This window comes from Pagrus major, chromosome 13 (assembly GCF_040436345.1).
Source record: "Pagrus major chromosome 13, Pma_NU_1.0".
Lineage (NCBI taxonomy): Eukaryota > Metazoa > Chordata > Actinopteri > Spariformes > Sparidae > Pagrus > Pagrus major.
Window position 1 is genome coordinate 3,843,713 of NC_133227.1, and position 16,147 is coordinate 3,859,859.

Below are 16,147 nucleotides of genomic sequence, written 5' to 3' on the forward strand. Positions count from 1 at the left end.
AAAGACCTTAAAATCAAAGACAGAAAATCACTCCTGACTCCAGACACAAGTGTGTAGAGCAATGCAGTCAGTCAAAATCAATCCAATGTGTCAAACCTGAACTAATGGCATTAAACAACTGACTTTTAGCTCATTATTCTCTTTTCTATAGTGAGTCATTCAGCGTGCAAGAAAATGCCATTTTAATGTCGCGTCATTAAGCATAATTTGTGATTCTTAATTTCTTGTGCTGGTTTGTAGCACGTAAACTAAAGAAGATTGGGCAACATAAGAACTCTGACGAAGATCATCCCCTTCAGGAGCCTGCAGAGGTTATGCCGAATATCTCTCCTAAATCAGGCCTGAGCTTCAACTCCCAAGTGGTCTTTCTTAACGTCCTGGAGTCCATTGAGCCCGAGGTGGTGAACGCAGGACACGACTACGGCCAACCAGACTCGGCCGCCACCCTGCTCACCAGCCTCAACGAGCTGGGGGAGAGACAACTGGTCAAAGTGGTCAAATGGGCAAAAGGATTGCCAGGTAAGACACTATCGAACCTGTGACACAGTGCAGTGAACCAGCTTTCATGTGACATTTTTTTAGCTGCAATCTTTTATCCAACGCCATACATCTTTGGCCTTTCACTTTTGTTGGATAGGGAAAATATAAAATGAGAAAATACGTATAATTGTGCTCACAATCTAGGAAAAACTATTCAGTGATTCTCCGGTCACAGAAAATCACTCGTTTCCTTCCCATAATTAAATGATAGACAAAAAGCTGGATGGACAACATCTGAAAACTAAATAATAATAAACAATACACAACTACTCATAACCTTGAATACTGGTAACAGGTGTCAGTGTTCAGCAATTACCATTCCTGCTTTGCTACCTCATCATAAGCAGTTTCCACTGTGGAATAAAGTGTCACAATTTACATCAAAATTGTAGGAGACGGGCGCTCTAATGTAAGAGACCAACCCAAATGCCTGGCGGGATAGTCCGTGTGTCACAGGGTGTGTTTGAGGCAGAAATGAAAAGGAGCCAAATGTACACAACAGGCAGGCAGGAACAGTTCAGTGATTTTAATAGTAAAATGTTAGTATGTAAGCTTACAGGCAGAGGCAGTTGCGAAACCACAGGTTAACAGGAATGGGACAGGCTCAGGTTAAAGAGGCGTTATGGGTGGATTTAGGAGTCAGGTGAGTGGGAGAGGTGAGAAAGTTTGAGGACATCTCAAGTATCACTTTTCATAAAGTCATTTGTGGTTGTTTAGGTACAAGATATCCCATGTTGTCACATATTTACAATGCCAAATCTTTGTCCTTAGGTTTTAGAAATCTCCATGTGGACGACCAAATGACTGTCATCCAGCATTCATGGATGGGGGTGATGGTGTTTGGCCTGGGGTGGAGGTCCTATAAGAACGTCAACGGCAGGATGCTTTACTTCGCTCCGGATCTTGTGTTCAATGAGTATGTACAAGCTCTGAATTCCTGATATCACCAATGTTGTATAGAATGATTTTATCAGGGGATGACCAACATGCTGTGCTCCTCATTATATATCGAGATCAACCGCAGTGTGTAAGCTGGTGCTGTCATACATAATACAGACTCCAGTTTCTGTCTCCGTCGTTCTCTCGTTTGCTGTCCTGCTCATGCACAAACACAAAAGGCATCTCTGGAATTATATAATCGTGAGGTAGAAATGGCTGCAGGACTTTATTAGGACCATGTTCATTCAGTTTCCCCTTAGGTGTTCTTTTCTCACAGTGAGATTAAAGGGAGGAATATTAGCTTTCAGCATTCAAACTCTCACAGCCCTGGTGAGTGAAACTGATTCAGAGCTCAATATTACTCATGACAAATATCAACAGTTAGGGGGGAATATTAATGGTCTAGTTCCATCAAATGTATAGATTTGTGGAAGTAGATAACTTAAATTGATCTATAAATCAATTGATACTTATTTAAAAACTAATGTATTTAATGTTAGGATGCAGGAATTGTTACACTTTATATTGAGAAAACTTTCATCAGTGCATGAAATTCTTTGTTTGGGGCTGATGAATATTCTTTGTAGCAAACTTTGATATTGATTGACAGACTGGATCGGTGATTATGACCAGTTATATTCTGTTTTAATGCAAGCTACAGTAATAACATCTTTTAGTATCTCTGTCAAAATTTGCTGGACAGAATTGTTAAATTGAGAATTTGTATTCATGAATAAAACTAAAGGGTTAGTAGCCTTGAAGCCAACTTGAAGGTAGCTGGCTTGATCTTGAACTGGCAGAATGGATCTGGGCAGGGAAGTAAATGAGCAACAAAACCCAAGCTGCTCAGTGACTGACACACAGTATTGGTCATACTGGGTGGCTCCCAGGTATGTTAATGTACTATGTAACTGTGAGGCAGATTCTTGTTGAGAGAGAGCATTTGCACAAAGCAAGCTTGCACTGAATAAACAGAGCATTCAAAAAAGTGTCAAAGTATCCAAGCAGCATAATCTTGAAATATGAGAATGAGTTAAGGGCTTAACATAGCAAAAGTGCATTAAGCTATTTGCATTTAAGTATATGTAGAGCAAGCTCTAGGGCTGCTGTTTGGTCCTCTGAAAACCCAAACTGTGTCACATAAAAAGTGAGACAGGTCCATTAGTGTTTGGTTTGCTTTCCCTTTAAGTCTATTTCCCTTTTAAGTCTTCACTGTCCTTGAATGCGTAACGAGAATCATGGTCTGAATCACCGGTTGTAATAAGCCTACCACTGGCCGACTCCTTCAGTCAGTGTTCTTCTCCCTTCACTATCTGTATGTTAGGGTTTTATGCAGCAAACAACCATAACAACCTCTGAGCTAGAAAACTACTGGAATGTTTTTCAAAAGAGGACCCGAACGCAGGAAACCAAAGCAGGCAGACGATAAAGGCTTGCAGCATAAGGGCAGGGAACAAAACCAGGCTAAAGAGAATCACATGAGGACCAGGGAACAGATACGAGGAATGTAGACATGGAAGACGTTAATGTACTTTACTATCTATCACAGGGCTAGCTGGTTAGCATGTTAACTTTAATAGATATCCCTGCAACACAATACAAAGACATCCCTGATGATCAGAACTGTTATTTCTTTACATTCTGTTCATTTTATTTCATTTTTGAATGTTTTAAACTACATTTTTTTTGGGTGCAGCCAGACCTTCCTCCAGTCCCGACACAGGGCTGTGCATATAAATATTGCTTTGTGAGACTACATCAATCACAAAGCTAAATATGAGCAAGTTTTTCGACGAACTGTGTAAAAGGAGTGTATGGATGTGTCTAGTCTGGCAGGTAACATCAGCATTTAATAATCAATTTGGCACTGTGGCCAAATTTACTTGCTGTTTAGGTTAATTTGGTAAACCTTTTAGTTTAAGATATGGAATAATTTTGGCTATTACTTTAATGTCATACTAATTCACTTGATCATTGTATTTATCAGGTTTTGTGTGTGCTCACGAAAACCTTTCGGTGACACTTCCACATAATCAGTAATTGCGTGCACTCTGGTATTTTTTCCCTTTCCTCAAAATGTGGATCTCTGATGGAAATGTTGAAAGTGGATGTTTCCTACTTAGATACAGCTGCGAGTCTGTTAGATTCTTTTGTCCATTAGTTAGACAAAGACTGTTTATGGAAACACTGGTTATCAGATGGAGTGACTGAAACACTCTCGCTTTGTGCAGCCACAGGAATATCTTATTCTAATTAAAGGGTCATTCCAGTGATTTAGTATTGTGCTGGAAGGCTTATAAGAGACAAATTAAATAAAGGAATGGTCAAAATAACAGCAGTAGAAGCCAAGATATCCAGTGACCAGTCACACACTGGTTTGTGGACCACTGTTTTGAAGCCACGTGTTCTGCTTTAGGCCTGTCACCATCAGATTAGATCTAACTGATAAAACCAAGGACACACCATCATCCTAAAGTCCTGTTTTACTAAATGTCTGTTTCTCTACATCTGGGATCATAATTTACTAAATTAACATCAAACTGTATTGAAGAAGACTTCACATCAGAGAGTGAGATCATAAACACATCAGGAAACAGTTTACTGAGATAATAAATCAAGTGAGAAAACTTTGAAGAGATGAAGAAGAGATGCAGGTTGATAGATACTTGATAGGTGCAGAAGCTCCGTCCACACGCTGTCTACTATTATTCTGTCTATGGTCCTGACTATTAAACTCCAACTCGAATCCTATATCTCCCATAAATTAACTCAATACTTGTTCTGTTAAACCCTCTCTGTCGGGTAATTGACCACATCTTTCAAAACTCCACAAGTTTGTAAATAAAAAAAACTCTGGAGGTAGCCCTGATGACAGCACTATGACACACACACACACACACACACACACACACACACACACACACACACCTATAGATGATGTTAGACAACTATGAGATGAGCAATACTCTGTGACGAGCAAACTGAACTTGATGTGTGATTTCAGTGGCGTGCCACTTGAACGATTTGGATGGTTATACATTTATTGTTTTAGTTTCCGGGGTACTGCTTCTATAAAGTATAAGAAGAAAAGAGCATTGACTACAAATAAACTCATAATGCAAAGTACAGTTTTATTTATCATGAAGTTCAGTCAGGTTTCCATGAAGCAGATCACAGTTGTTGACTGTGTTTGCTGAATGCTGCCCTGACAGGACCAAGTAGCTCAACGCATTATGTTGATTATTTTGTAAAATGTACACTGACTGACACAGAGCAGAAAACTGCAGCTCTTAAGTCAAACTTTCCTTGCTTCTCACTTGTTGTCACACCCAATTCACTGGTGTCACAGCATATATTTGCCTTCGTCAGCTGACAGAATCTGTGTGTAAGCACTTATAATAGGAAGAGAATATCACAAAATCCTCAACAGATTAAAGGTGAAAGTTTTAGGTTATGACTACAGTGAACAGTTTTAAAGGTTTCCCTCAACTTACCACAATCTTTGCAAGAACAAAAATTCATGTGTTGAAAACTAAAGAACAAGTTTTATGTAATGATAGAAGTCAATTTATACAGTTGCTCGAGGTGTGGTGGATCAGTAATTTGGATTTTGAGGAGTGAATTATGGCTGGTGTGAATCAGAAGGTAGATAATTCAAGCTCTTTGAAAGAAATGTGAGCGTAAATGTTAATGGACTGAAGTGCTCCTTGTCACCTTTTAAATCTGCTGCTTACCGTCCTCTGCCAAGTCAAGTCTGTCTTTTAAGAGGGGTAGAGACCCCAGAGCAGTCATCGTAATTGGAGACCGAAATAAGGAGTGAAATCATTGGGCTTTTCTTTATTGAACGAAAAGCACAGGTACTTATATACCTCCCCTTTATAAAACTCCAGCACAATCACATCAAGAATACAGTAGCGTAATTGTAATAACAAGATAGTTTTAAATGTGAGAGAACAGATATCTGCTGTTAACTTTATCTCATGAGACAAAATCTGAATCTAAGATGGTTTTGCAGATTTGGACGCAGATGCACGTTGTCATAGCAACATTCTTTGCTTTTGGTGTAACTGACTTAAAGCAGTAGTTTGAAATTGTGGGACATATTTGTTTTTTGCCAAGACGAGAAGATTGGTACCACTCTCATTTCTGTGCTGTTAATATAAAGATAGCAGTCGGGTAGCTTAGCTTTAAGACTGAAGAAGTTTTTTTCACGAGATATAACAGGTTGTATGATATGTTGTAATTAGTAAGCTTTAGAGATGCTTGTTGATAAATTGTGTTCCTTCAGACAGAATTGAGCTAACTGTTTCCCCATTTCTAAGCTGAGCAGACTGGCTGCTTGCTTTTGCCATACAGTTTATTTGCCAGAGGACATGTGAGTGGTATCAATTTTCTCAACCAACTCAATAAAGATTTCCAATTGAATTAAGCTCAGATTTTGTCTGTACTTTGATTGTTTTAGGCAACACATCCTCATACCCAAATGACCAAATAGGTTAAAGCTGGAGTGTGTAAGTTACTTCTGGCGTCATTTGGTCAAAAATCAATAATAACCTTTCAGCATATTGTAGTTCATAGTGTTATGACAGAACACTGGACTTCTGTGTCTCCTCTTGGCTCTGTATTCAGGTTTTAAAAAATCAGTGCCGTGACGTCAGTGTTCAGCCAATCACAGTTCATTTTACAGAGCGAGCTGTTTTGGGCGTTCCTATTGGTTGCTCGACCAAAGTCGATGCGCATTCATTGTTCCGTGAAGGTGCAATGGCGGACGTCCCGGCAGGAAAAGCCACTATCCCGGCATTACCAACAAAAGCGTATACGGCTAAGCAAGCCAAAAAAAGGAAGACCGATGTAGAGAAACGAGAGTCTAAAAGGGACAGTGACAATAGGCGGAATAAATCGCGTGTAAACATTGGACAAGCATATCCGAGGTGGAGAGAGCTTAGCGATAGTATCGGGCTGAAGTTGGATACTGAGCTTGCTGTTCTTCTCCTGGACAGGTGAGCATCCAATGTAAGTTTTACGTAGCTAACCATCTAAATGTGTGGTAGTAATTGGCTGTGTAGTTGAAATGACCGTGAATCTAATAAAGCAGGCATTAGCATTATACGTTGTTTTATTATTCTTAGCATTCACACCTCTTTCCCGTGATATATAAGTGCTGCTGTTGTCATTAGATTATGCTGTATAAGTATCACGTCAGTATGACAAATATCGTGGCTTTATTAGTGCCAGACATGTAGGCTATGTCATGCTGAGACGTTAGCAAGAAATTATTGTTGTCGGTCTCTATCGCTCTTCTAAACAATGCAAAAGTAATGTTTGTTTGTTCATGCATTCAATTTGTTCACGAGAGAAAGGTAAAGTACTTTCTTACCTGTAATTCGGCCATGGCTAGTGTATGACAGAAAAGTTCCGACGTGAATATGCCAAGCGCTACAGTCGCGCGCATCCACGAGAACGGTGTGGAGCTACGGAGTCGAAACAGGGAGGGGAGGGGGGAGCGCAGTTGTTTCCATCCCAGTCTCATGCGTTTTTCACATATTCTACGAACTCCAGCTTTAATTGCCAGTCACTCCCCAAACAATATATAGCAACACTCCCAAAGCAGCATGACATATGCAGCGTACATGTGACAGGCGAACCGGACCTTTGTCAGTTTAGTTGGGTTTTGGCTAGAAAACTACTTGGCTGGGTTTCGGGAAATTTTGTGATTACTGCTGTCACTTCAAAATGATCCTCGATGAATCTTTTTGTCACCGAATTTTCTATTTTGTGTATAAGAGCTTATTCAGAAATGTTGCAACAATTAGATGAGACATGGATTAGATGCTGGCCTGTGTATATTACACATTCATTTAACTACATAACTGAATCTCGGCATCCATTTCCAGAGAGATGAAGAACATTCAGTTCCATTTAACTCTATTTCATATCTCTCTTGCTTTCAATTCGAGCTCTTTTCTCCAACCTGAAATTGATAAAATGTCAGTTTTTAACTAATTTCTCAAATATGCCTTATTTCATCTTTATCCTCACAGCTTGATACTTGTTCCTGATTAATAATAAAGGCAGAATCATTTCATATTGGAGGAGATGTCAAACCTTCTCCCAATCTTCTCCTCCTATGCTTGTTGAAATAACTGGATTGGTCAGGCATGATGATCACAAAATATCCAATAACCTAAAAACTTCTATACAGTACAAATCTGTAATGTTCCAGAGATAATTCACTATCTTTAATTAATACAATTCCCAATTTACCATTAATAGAAATGGATCTAACCTCTGACATTATTTCCTCTTCAGCAGTTACGCAGTTCAGAATAAATGTCTGAGGTGCAAAGCAATTTGTACTTCTCCTTGTGATTTGAACATTTCCATCATATCAGATTTCTCATCCTGACCTTTTCACATCTGCAGACACCGGATGCACATCTCCACCATGTATGAGCACTGCATACGGATGAGACATCTTTCACAGGAGTTCCTGCTGCTGCAGATCACTCAGGAGGAGTTCCTCTGCATGAAGGCCTTGCTTCTCTTCAGCATTAGTAAGTGCTTTCCTGTGTGCAGTATCAAAAGATCAAAACAAAGAGCTTCTCTTTGTCCAAGGAGTGGACATGCAGAAGAAAAAAGTCAAATTGTTTTTCTGTTATCTCTAGTTCCAGTTGAGGGTCTGAAGAGTCAGAAGTACTTTGATGAGTTGCGTCTCACCTACATCAACGAGCTCGATCGCCTCATTAACTATCGAATGAACACCAATTGTTCTCAGAGGTTCTACCAACTCACCCGGCTCCTGGACTCTCTGCAGATGGTGAGCTGCTTCTAATGATTTCAAGATAACTGATGTTACATTGTATTCCTTCCCCCAACAGAAGAAAAATCATGGCTATGGCTGAAGAGAGTCTGTGAAAGCGCGTGGGTGCATTTGACCAAATGAGACAAGCAAGGAAAGCAAGGGATGTGATTCTACTGATGTGCTCAAAACATTTCCTAGCAGTACGTGCAATTAAATCACAGGAGAAATTATGTTTTTTAATAGCCCATAGAAAATTGGTGCGTTCAAGCAGATTCTGATACCTTAAAATCTAACCTTAAAGTATAATATCAGGGTAGAAAAAAGCCTAATGGATGAGTTTGTGGTGATTCAGAGCTCTCCGGTTCTCACATTTTTTTAGGGGGCATCACCTGCTTTAGGGAAGAGCACAACTTGGGTGTGCCTAATATTTTCATGAGTCATGTGTCTTTGTCAAAACACTGCCTGTGGTAAATTTTATTCAAATGATGTTGTTCATTAGTGTGTCTCTCTCTCGTTTTTCAGACGGTAAAGAAACTCCATCAATTTACATTTGACCTTTTCGTCCAGGCTCAGTCACTCCCCACCAAGGTCAGCTTTCCGGAGATGATTGGAGAAATAATCTCTGTGCATGTACCAAAGATCCTGGCAGGTTTGGCTAAACCAATCTTGTTTCACGAGTAGAGGGATTTTTTCAAATCAAAAGGTGACTCATCTTCGCTGCCTCCAAAAACTTTAACGAAGGTACTGTTTCCCTACATCTTCACACTAATAGCTCTGAGCCTTGTCCTGGAATCATTTTTTTCCCTTTTAGCCATAATTGAGATAGTTTGTTCCGAACTATTAAAGCTTTTATCTGAAGCGCTGCGAGGCATCCCCTGTTGACAGTTCTGCTACTTCTGAGTGCAGAGTTTGTTTTCAGCTGGAGCAGAGATGCTACTTTACATATGCAGTAAGTCTGTAAATCATGATTGCATCAAACTAAAAGTAGCAGGGTGAACAACACAAGTTTTGCATGTGACCTTCATTATACATAAACCTGACAAGGTATTCATGAAAGCTAAGCTGAGAGACAGCCCAAAGATGAGAACTGGATCACAGAAACAAACAAAAAATTACAGTATATTCCATCAATTTACAAAAATCTGTTCTCTAAGCGCTGCCTTCAGAGGCTTAATTAAATTCCTGTATGTAAAATTTAGAGCAGGAGCCATTTAAGTGCTTAAGTGCCTTCGAACAGGAACTGCAGATCTCAGATTTGCTTTTAAAGGTCACATAATTTAACGTTTAACCATTTATTAACCAATTGTAAAATTGCAACTGATCAATATAAACCTTTGTAATTGCTTAATCAATGATTTATTAAGCATTTCATTGTTAGTTCACAGTCGAATAACTATTAACTAAAGTTTAATTAACCATAAATTAAAGGTTATTATAAAGTGTTACCGTTACTGATATAGAAATCCAACAATGTAATAATTAATTACATAATTGTTCCCACTAACACATGGCAAGGCAAGTTTATTTGTATAGCACAATTCAGACACAAGGCAACTCAAAGTGCTTTACAGGGGCATAAAAATTATATTAAAAGAAATTAAAAATTGCATTTAAAATGTGCTTCTCGACCAAACGCAGAAAACTCCTTCACAGTTATATTTCCTGCCCACTGATGTGGTTCTGACAGTGGTTCCGACAGCAATCTAAGGCAGCTGTGGTATATTTGTTTTTCACTATTTGACCAAACGAATGAAAAAAATGTATCTAGACTGTGTTTATCCAGTGCTCACTTAAATTAAAATGATTGATCTGTATTCACCCTGTGTTTGGGAAGAACAGCGGCAACCAAACAACCTAAACCTTACATTTAGCATTTTAAGCATAAAGAATAATTTACCTGTTCAAAAAATAAATAAATAATGGATTTAAGTCAAGAGACGATTATGAGAGAAACAATTTATACATACACACCAATTCTGCAATTCTGCACGGTGATGACCAATGAGCCAATGTAGCACAATGGAGACATCTACAGAACACACTGCATGCTTATCGTCGCTCTGCACTCAATACTTTTTCTCTGTGTAAAACGTGTAAAGCTTTTTTCTTGATGTTACTGATTTTACAGCCTTAACTTATATATATGTAATGAGTTTCATTGTTAAAGAAGGTGTTCTTGGCATGAGTGAAATTAGACAGTTTGTAAAGCAGTTTAGATATTCTGCCACTCCACAACTTCAAAGTTATTGATAACTGAATAAAAATGACTTCTACTACTACAATCCAAATTTTAATGTAACTTTAATTAGTAAAGTAAATTCCGTCTATAATGTGTTGTGAACATACTTACAATGCATTATAGAGTGCCTATATTTATGTTCAAGCGTACATATTCAGAATGCTTTATAACACGAATCATAACCCATTATAATGCATCACAAAAGTGATTATAATGTGTTATTAAATGATTTTAATGTATTACAACTATGAGAATTTCAATACACTCAATTTTGCAAAAGTAGTGATTGACCAGCAGTTATGAAGTACCGATACTTGACCTTGTAAGTCATTATAAAATGCTTTATAATGTGTTATTATTTTTGCTATAAAGCAGTCAGAGTATTTATGATTGCTTATAACTACAGGCACACAATAAAGCATTTTAAGTGTTTTTGATGTTATAATGCAATATGGACATTGGCATAATAATGATATGATTATTGTTATAAAGCATTGTGTGAATATTGATGAGCGTTTATAACTATAATTATGCAGCACTATACGTGCATTATAACACACGATAAGTATGTTAATAATGTGTTATAATGCATTTTAAAGAAGGGCTTCATAGAATGTGTCACTGTAAATTCTATTCTTACCTCATATCTTGCAGCAAATCGTGGTGAATGTTTAAAAATACATTTAAATTCAATGACACATGAATTGAACTTGAATCACGCCATTTTCTGCATGCCACACTATGTCTGTTTAGATGTATTGCTATTAGGAAAAAAAAAACCTTTGGGATTATTTTTGTATTTACTATAAAGCATGTAAAGGTAAAGCAATGGCACTTGACAAATTAAAGTGAAAGGTTCATTGAAAAAATTACAACTAGGTCATCACTTAATTGCAAAGTGCTATGTGCACAGTACACAGTTCTCCAACCGTCTCCCACCATCCCTGCTAGACAACACGGTGGTAACAGTGTCGTGCTGTGAGCAGGGCACCAAATACAGGCAAATAGTAAATCAGAATGTTGATCCGCAGTGCCAGAGATATTAGTTTAGGGCAGTAATGTTCCAACAGGACAACAAAACAGAAACTTGGAGCCAACTCAAAACTGGAAGGGCTTCAGATGTAGATTGTTAAAAGTCCTTGACTGGCCCTGCCAAACCTCAGAGATGAAACCCAAGAAAGAAATCTGTGGAATGCCTTGAAGATAACTGATCACAGACACTCAAGTTAAAAGTATTGTTGAAAGTATTAGATTATTGAGTTTGGATACAATTATCAGTTTAGTTTGATTAAAAAAAAAAGATTAACCAAGTTGGTGAAACATGAGGCACTTTGTACAAGCACTTAGGTCTACATGACGCAGAGTGTGAATTGGACTGAAACGGTATCTCAACTAGAATTGTAGCAGATCAACATGTTTATCACAATCCAAAGCCAACAAAACTTCAAATTAACTTCTGTGTTAAAATCTGCATCGTTCAAAAATCTTCAACAATGTTTTATAACTCTGTAAATGTAACACTTTTCAGCAATCCCTGTTTCTTTTACAGGCTTGTAGATGCATGCATCATGTGTTGTATACCTGTAAGCAGTGTGCAACAGTATGTAATTTTTAGCTTTACCGAGAGCAACGCATAGACATCCATGTTTTCCCTGTTTAATGTATACTGACTGATAATGTCATCATTGTTCAACGCATGATGGGACGTCTGTCAGAAGGCATGATAACATTTTGTTGTACAGTGTACAGTGATAAGTTGACCATGACAGTCAGATGTTTTTTATAACTGATTTGTGTTTTAGAGTGCTTTACTTCATCAGCAAAAATGAATGTCTTCATTTCGTCCTTGTATACAATATTTGCTATGTGAAAAGAAATGGGGGAGAAGAGGGAATCCAAAAGCTGTGGACAAATGCAGTTAGTCTGTGAGACTTGACCCCACCTAAACAGCTAATTATAGCCTTGACACTTGAATAAATGTGTCAGGGGTCATTTGAGAGAGCAACAGTACATTGACTGTTTTAAAGAAGTGGACATAGCCTCTGGGTCTGAAAAGTGAAGGTAATGTGTAAGTGCCTTAAACCTGCATTCTTTTTAAAGTCCAGTAGGTGATAACTTCACTGACCGCAAAAAGGAGCGCAATTGTATAGAGGTCTATGAGAAAATGACCCTACTTTCGACCTGATTTATTACCTCAGTAAAAAGTTTCCTAATGAGTTTATGGTCTCAATCATTAGTTTCAGGTCTTCTTCAAGACAACATGGTGTTTATTTGTAAATCATGGTCCCATTTAGAGTTAAATAGCCGATAAAAGCACAGTATTTAGAGCGTGACTACCTTGTGGTTGACAATCCTACCACAGCAACCATTCGAGAGGACCAGAAGTGACTATGTTTGTAGGGGCACTATAGAGAAGCGAGATCCCACCCCTTAAGATGGACCACCATGGCACCGTTTTTCAGAAAAAATTTGTTTTGTAATGTACAAATTGTACGGACAAGTCATTTTGTTATCACATTCAAATTTTGCAATGAAGTACACATATAATGTTTGTCAATATAAAATGTTTTCAACTCAAAAAAGTTGCTGTTTGTCAAGAAACTCAAGAAAGTATAAGACTCTGAAAATATGTCATTAGACAGACTACACACCCAGTCGAGTCAGTCACCTCAAAAATGTCTTTGTTTCCCGCTTTTGACTACTGTGCACATTTTTTCTGAAACAATGTCCCATAGGGCATAATGGAACGGGTGTGACTTCATCTCTCCACAGTGCTCTCCAGCTCTGTCAGATCCACCAGTTGTTCCTCTCCAGCTTCGCCCTCTCATACAAATGAATTCACTTCTGGCTCCAAAACAGTCATAAAGCCAAATTTAAAACTTCCTGTCCGTTTTGCAGTTAGTAATCCCCTCCGTCTTCTCCACATGAGCACGCAGCGGGAATCCCCAGCCATAGCAGCAAACAGGAGGATCCTGCTCTCTGCAGTTTCCCTGAGCAGACCGGAGCACCTCTTTATGGAGTTCTCTGTCCTGATTAGATAAAGTGGGCAGGGATACCAGAAAATGTCTTCTCTCTTTTACTGCATGAGACATGGTTACCGACCAAACACTCTATAATAGTGATTAATGTTGGAATAAAGAGCGATTTAACTCTTATTTCAATTTTTAAAAAAAACTCACTTACAGCAGCTTTAAGGTTTCAAAACAGTAGTCCACAAAGCAATAGCTGACATCACAGCAGCTACATCCACTTCTTTTATCCAGACCAATGGTTCAGTGTAAAGTTAACTACACAGAAGTCTGATTAAGACATGACAAATACCCAGATTATAGATATTTGCATGTCAAAAACAAATGATCTGTAGTATCAGTACTGCTAAAGTATGCTAAATGTAGGTTGTGTTATGCAAAAATTCAGAAATATGTATTTATCAAGCCTTTGTACACGTTCCTGAATGCACTATATTGTAACGCTGTTGTTACAATCAACTTTTTTTTTTCAACATCCTTGCAATTAACATTGGATCTACATAATGTTGTAGCTTTATGCTGTTTTGGGTTTATTATGTGTTACACATGAAGGCACTACCAGTGCCAGTTCATCATACACCTCAATGAGCCATACAGATGCCCCTGTACATTTGAATACTGATATGATTTCATCACAGTAGGCTACAGTGTTTGTATTCTGTCAGTCGTCAATAGCTGGTACGTTCCCGGTGTACTGCATATTAACCTTTGTACATGCTACAGTAACTGTATATATTGATTAGTTTGATGTCTGTTTTAGTGTCCAAACACTTGACTTTTAAAGTCATCTCTTGTCAAATTTATACCTTTTGTGACATGTGTTTTTCAATAGGTGTGTTTTTCAAAGGTGTAAAGCTGCATCATCTTTTCAAGGCAATTAAAAATAATTCTGACTCTGAGGATGGTGTAAGAGTTTGTTTGGAGGTTTGAACAATTGTACAAACAATAGGATATAAGGTAGAGGAGAGAGAATTGCATCATTTGAACTCAAATATACAGAGATATGTCTTTAAATGAAAAAAAAAAAGATTGTGGGAACAACAACAACTACTCAGATATGAGCCATGAAGACGCTTAACTTTAACTTCATTTTAATTGTTTGGATTCTAACATGCAAACAGTGGATAGAGCTGGGTAAGAGGGAAAAATGTACCATTAAAAAGACTGTGTATAATCATATTTCAATCTTAGTATCACATAGACAAATGATTAATGATTATCACCTTTTAGCACTACACACACATACACTAACTACATGTTTAATTCAGCTTCCAGCAAACAATGTGCTCGCTTCACTGAGAACACGCATTAATTTGCCCTTATGTGTGTGTCCTTCCTATTTGAAAGTCTAGCACTTGGCTGCGTAATAATTTACAGAAGCTCAAGGTCGTATGAATCGGCCTGAAATCAGCAAGGGAATTTCCACCGGCCCCTGATGTGAGCCAGCTGACCACTGAGGCCCAAACAGCAGTTGTTAGAAATTCGAGGTACAAGTTGGTATGAAAAGGAAAGGAGTGGAGGCTCCGACTGGCAGTGAAGGTTGGAATGTGGTGGGAGGAGTGGATGGCAAAATAAATACATCAGACTGCCAGTAGTGGAATGTAACTAAGTACATTTACTCAAGTACTTCTCTTAAATACCTGCTTTATGCACTTATGCTTTACTTAATAACTAACCATTTATGCTACTTAATGCTGATGCTACACGACAATTCAGAGGTACTTTTTATACTACTACATCTGACAACTTAAGTTACTTTGAGGAATCGGAAGCTTAAGCAAAACATCAAAAAATAAATTGTGATGAATTATTTTAGGTCAAGCTACCCAGCTGTCTATCAAGTGAATAACATTAGCTACACCTGTATCAGCTATACCATTAAAGAGATGAACACATTAAAAATTATAATCCAATACATGATAAAATGAATCTGAAATTGGCAATTCTGCAGACTTCTGCAATTCCTCAGAATTCATTTTTTCGCTCAAAGCACGTTTATAGTCTCAGAGACACACGTTTAAAAAAAACTATTAAAACATTTTGTATGCTTGTCATCTTGTCAACTATGGCTTATAGAATTATTTAATTTACCACTCAGGACATTTACTTTGACACAAACTAGGTTAGCTATGAGAGATAGCTAGTTAGCTTACATTATGCTCATTTTCAGGTGCGTATATTTATTTGGTGCCTACTAGATAAAGTTGACGTGTTTTATTATCTGAAAACACACCACTTCATTTTAGCGCCTGTGTCTTTAAAAACAATAATAATCTAAACTTCTATTTCGCTTTCTGTCCTTTCAGTTGTCAGTCTTGTCAAACCATTGTACATTTTGTTCTCCATGTACAAAATATCACTTGTTTGCAAACCCTCGATACAAAATAACATCTGTTGAGGGGGACTTTCTGCAACCTAAAAGTATAAAGGACAAATCAGTAACATAAATAGCCCTCTCAGCCATCTGACCGTACGGAAGCAAGCTTTCCCGGAGGCTGATTCCAAGTTTTTGAATGGTTGCAGATTGAAAAGATAAGCACTCAAAATCCCAATTTTAGCATCTTCACATGCAGTGCCCTAGGCAAGATTTTCGCTGGC

General features: G+C 38.0%; 1 protein-coding gene across 1 annotated transcript in view; it reads left to right on the forward strand.

The window, feature by feature from the left end:
• Window positions 1–14,448, forward strand: part of LOC141007615 (androgen receptor-like) — a 28,118-nt gene extending 13,670 nt beyond the window's left edge. Inside the window, exons 4-8 of the mRNA XM_073479981.1 lie at window positions 241–519; window positions 1,312–1,456; window positions 7,903–8,033; window positions 8,145–8,296; window positions 8,804–14,448. Coding sequence (XP_073336082.1) covers window positions 241–519; window positions 1,312–1,456; window positions 7,903–8,033; window positions 8,145–8,296; window positions 8,804–8,962 — 866 coding nt within the window. The 3' untranslated portion in view covers window positions 8,963–14,448. The remainder of the gene's footprint in view (window positions 1–240; window positions 520–1,311; window positions 1,457–7,902; window positions 8,034–8,144; window positions 8,297–8,803) is intronic.
• Window positions 14,449–16,147: the final 1,699 nt, after the last annotated feature.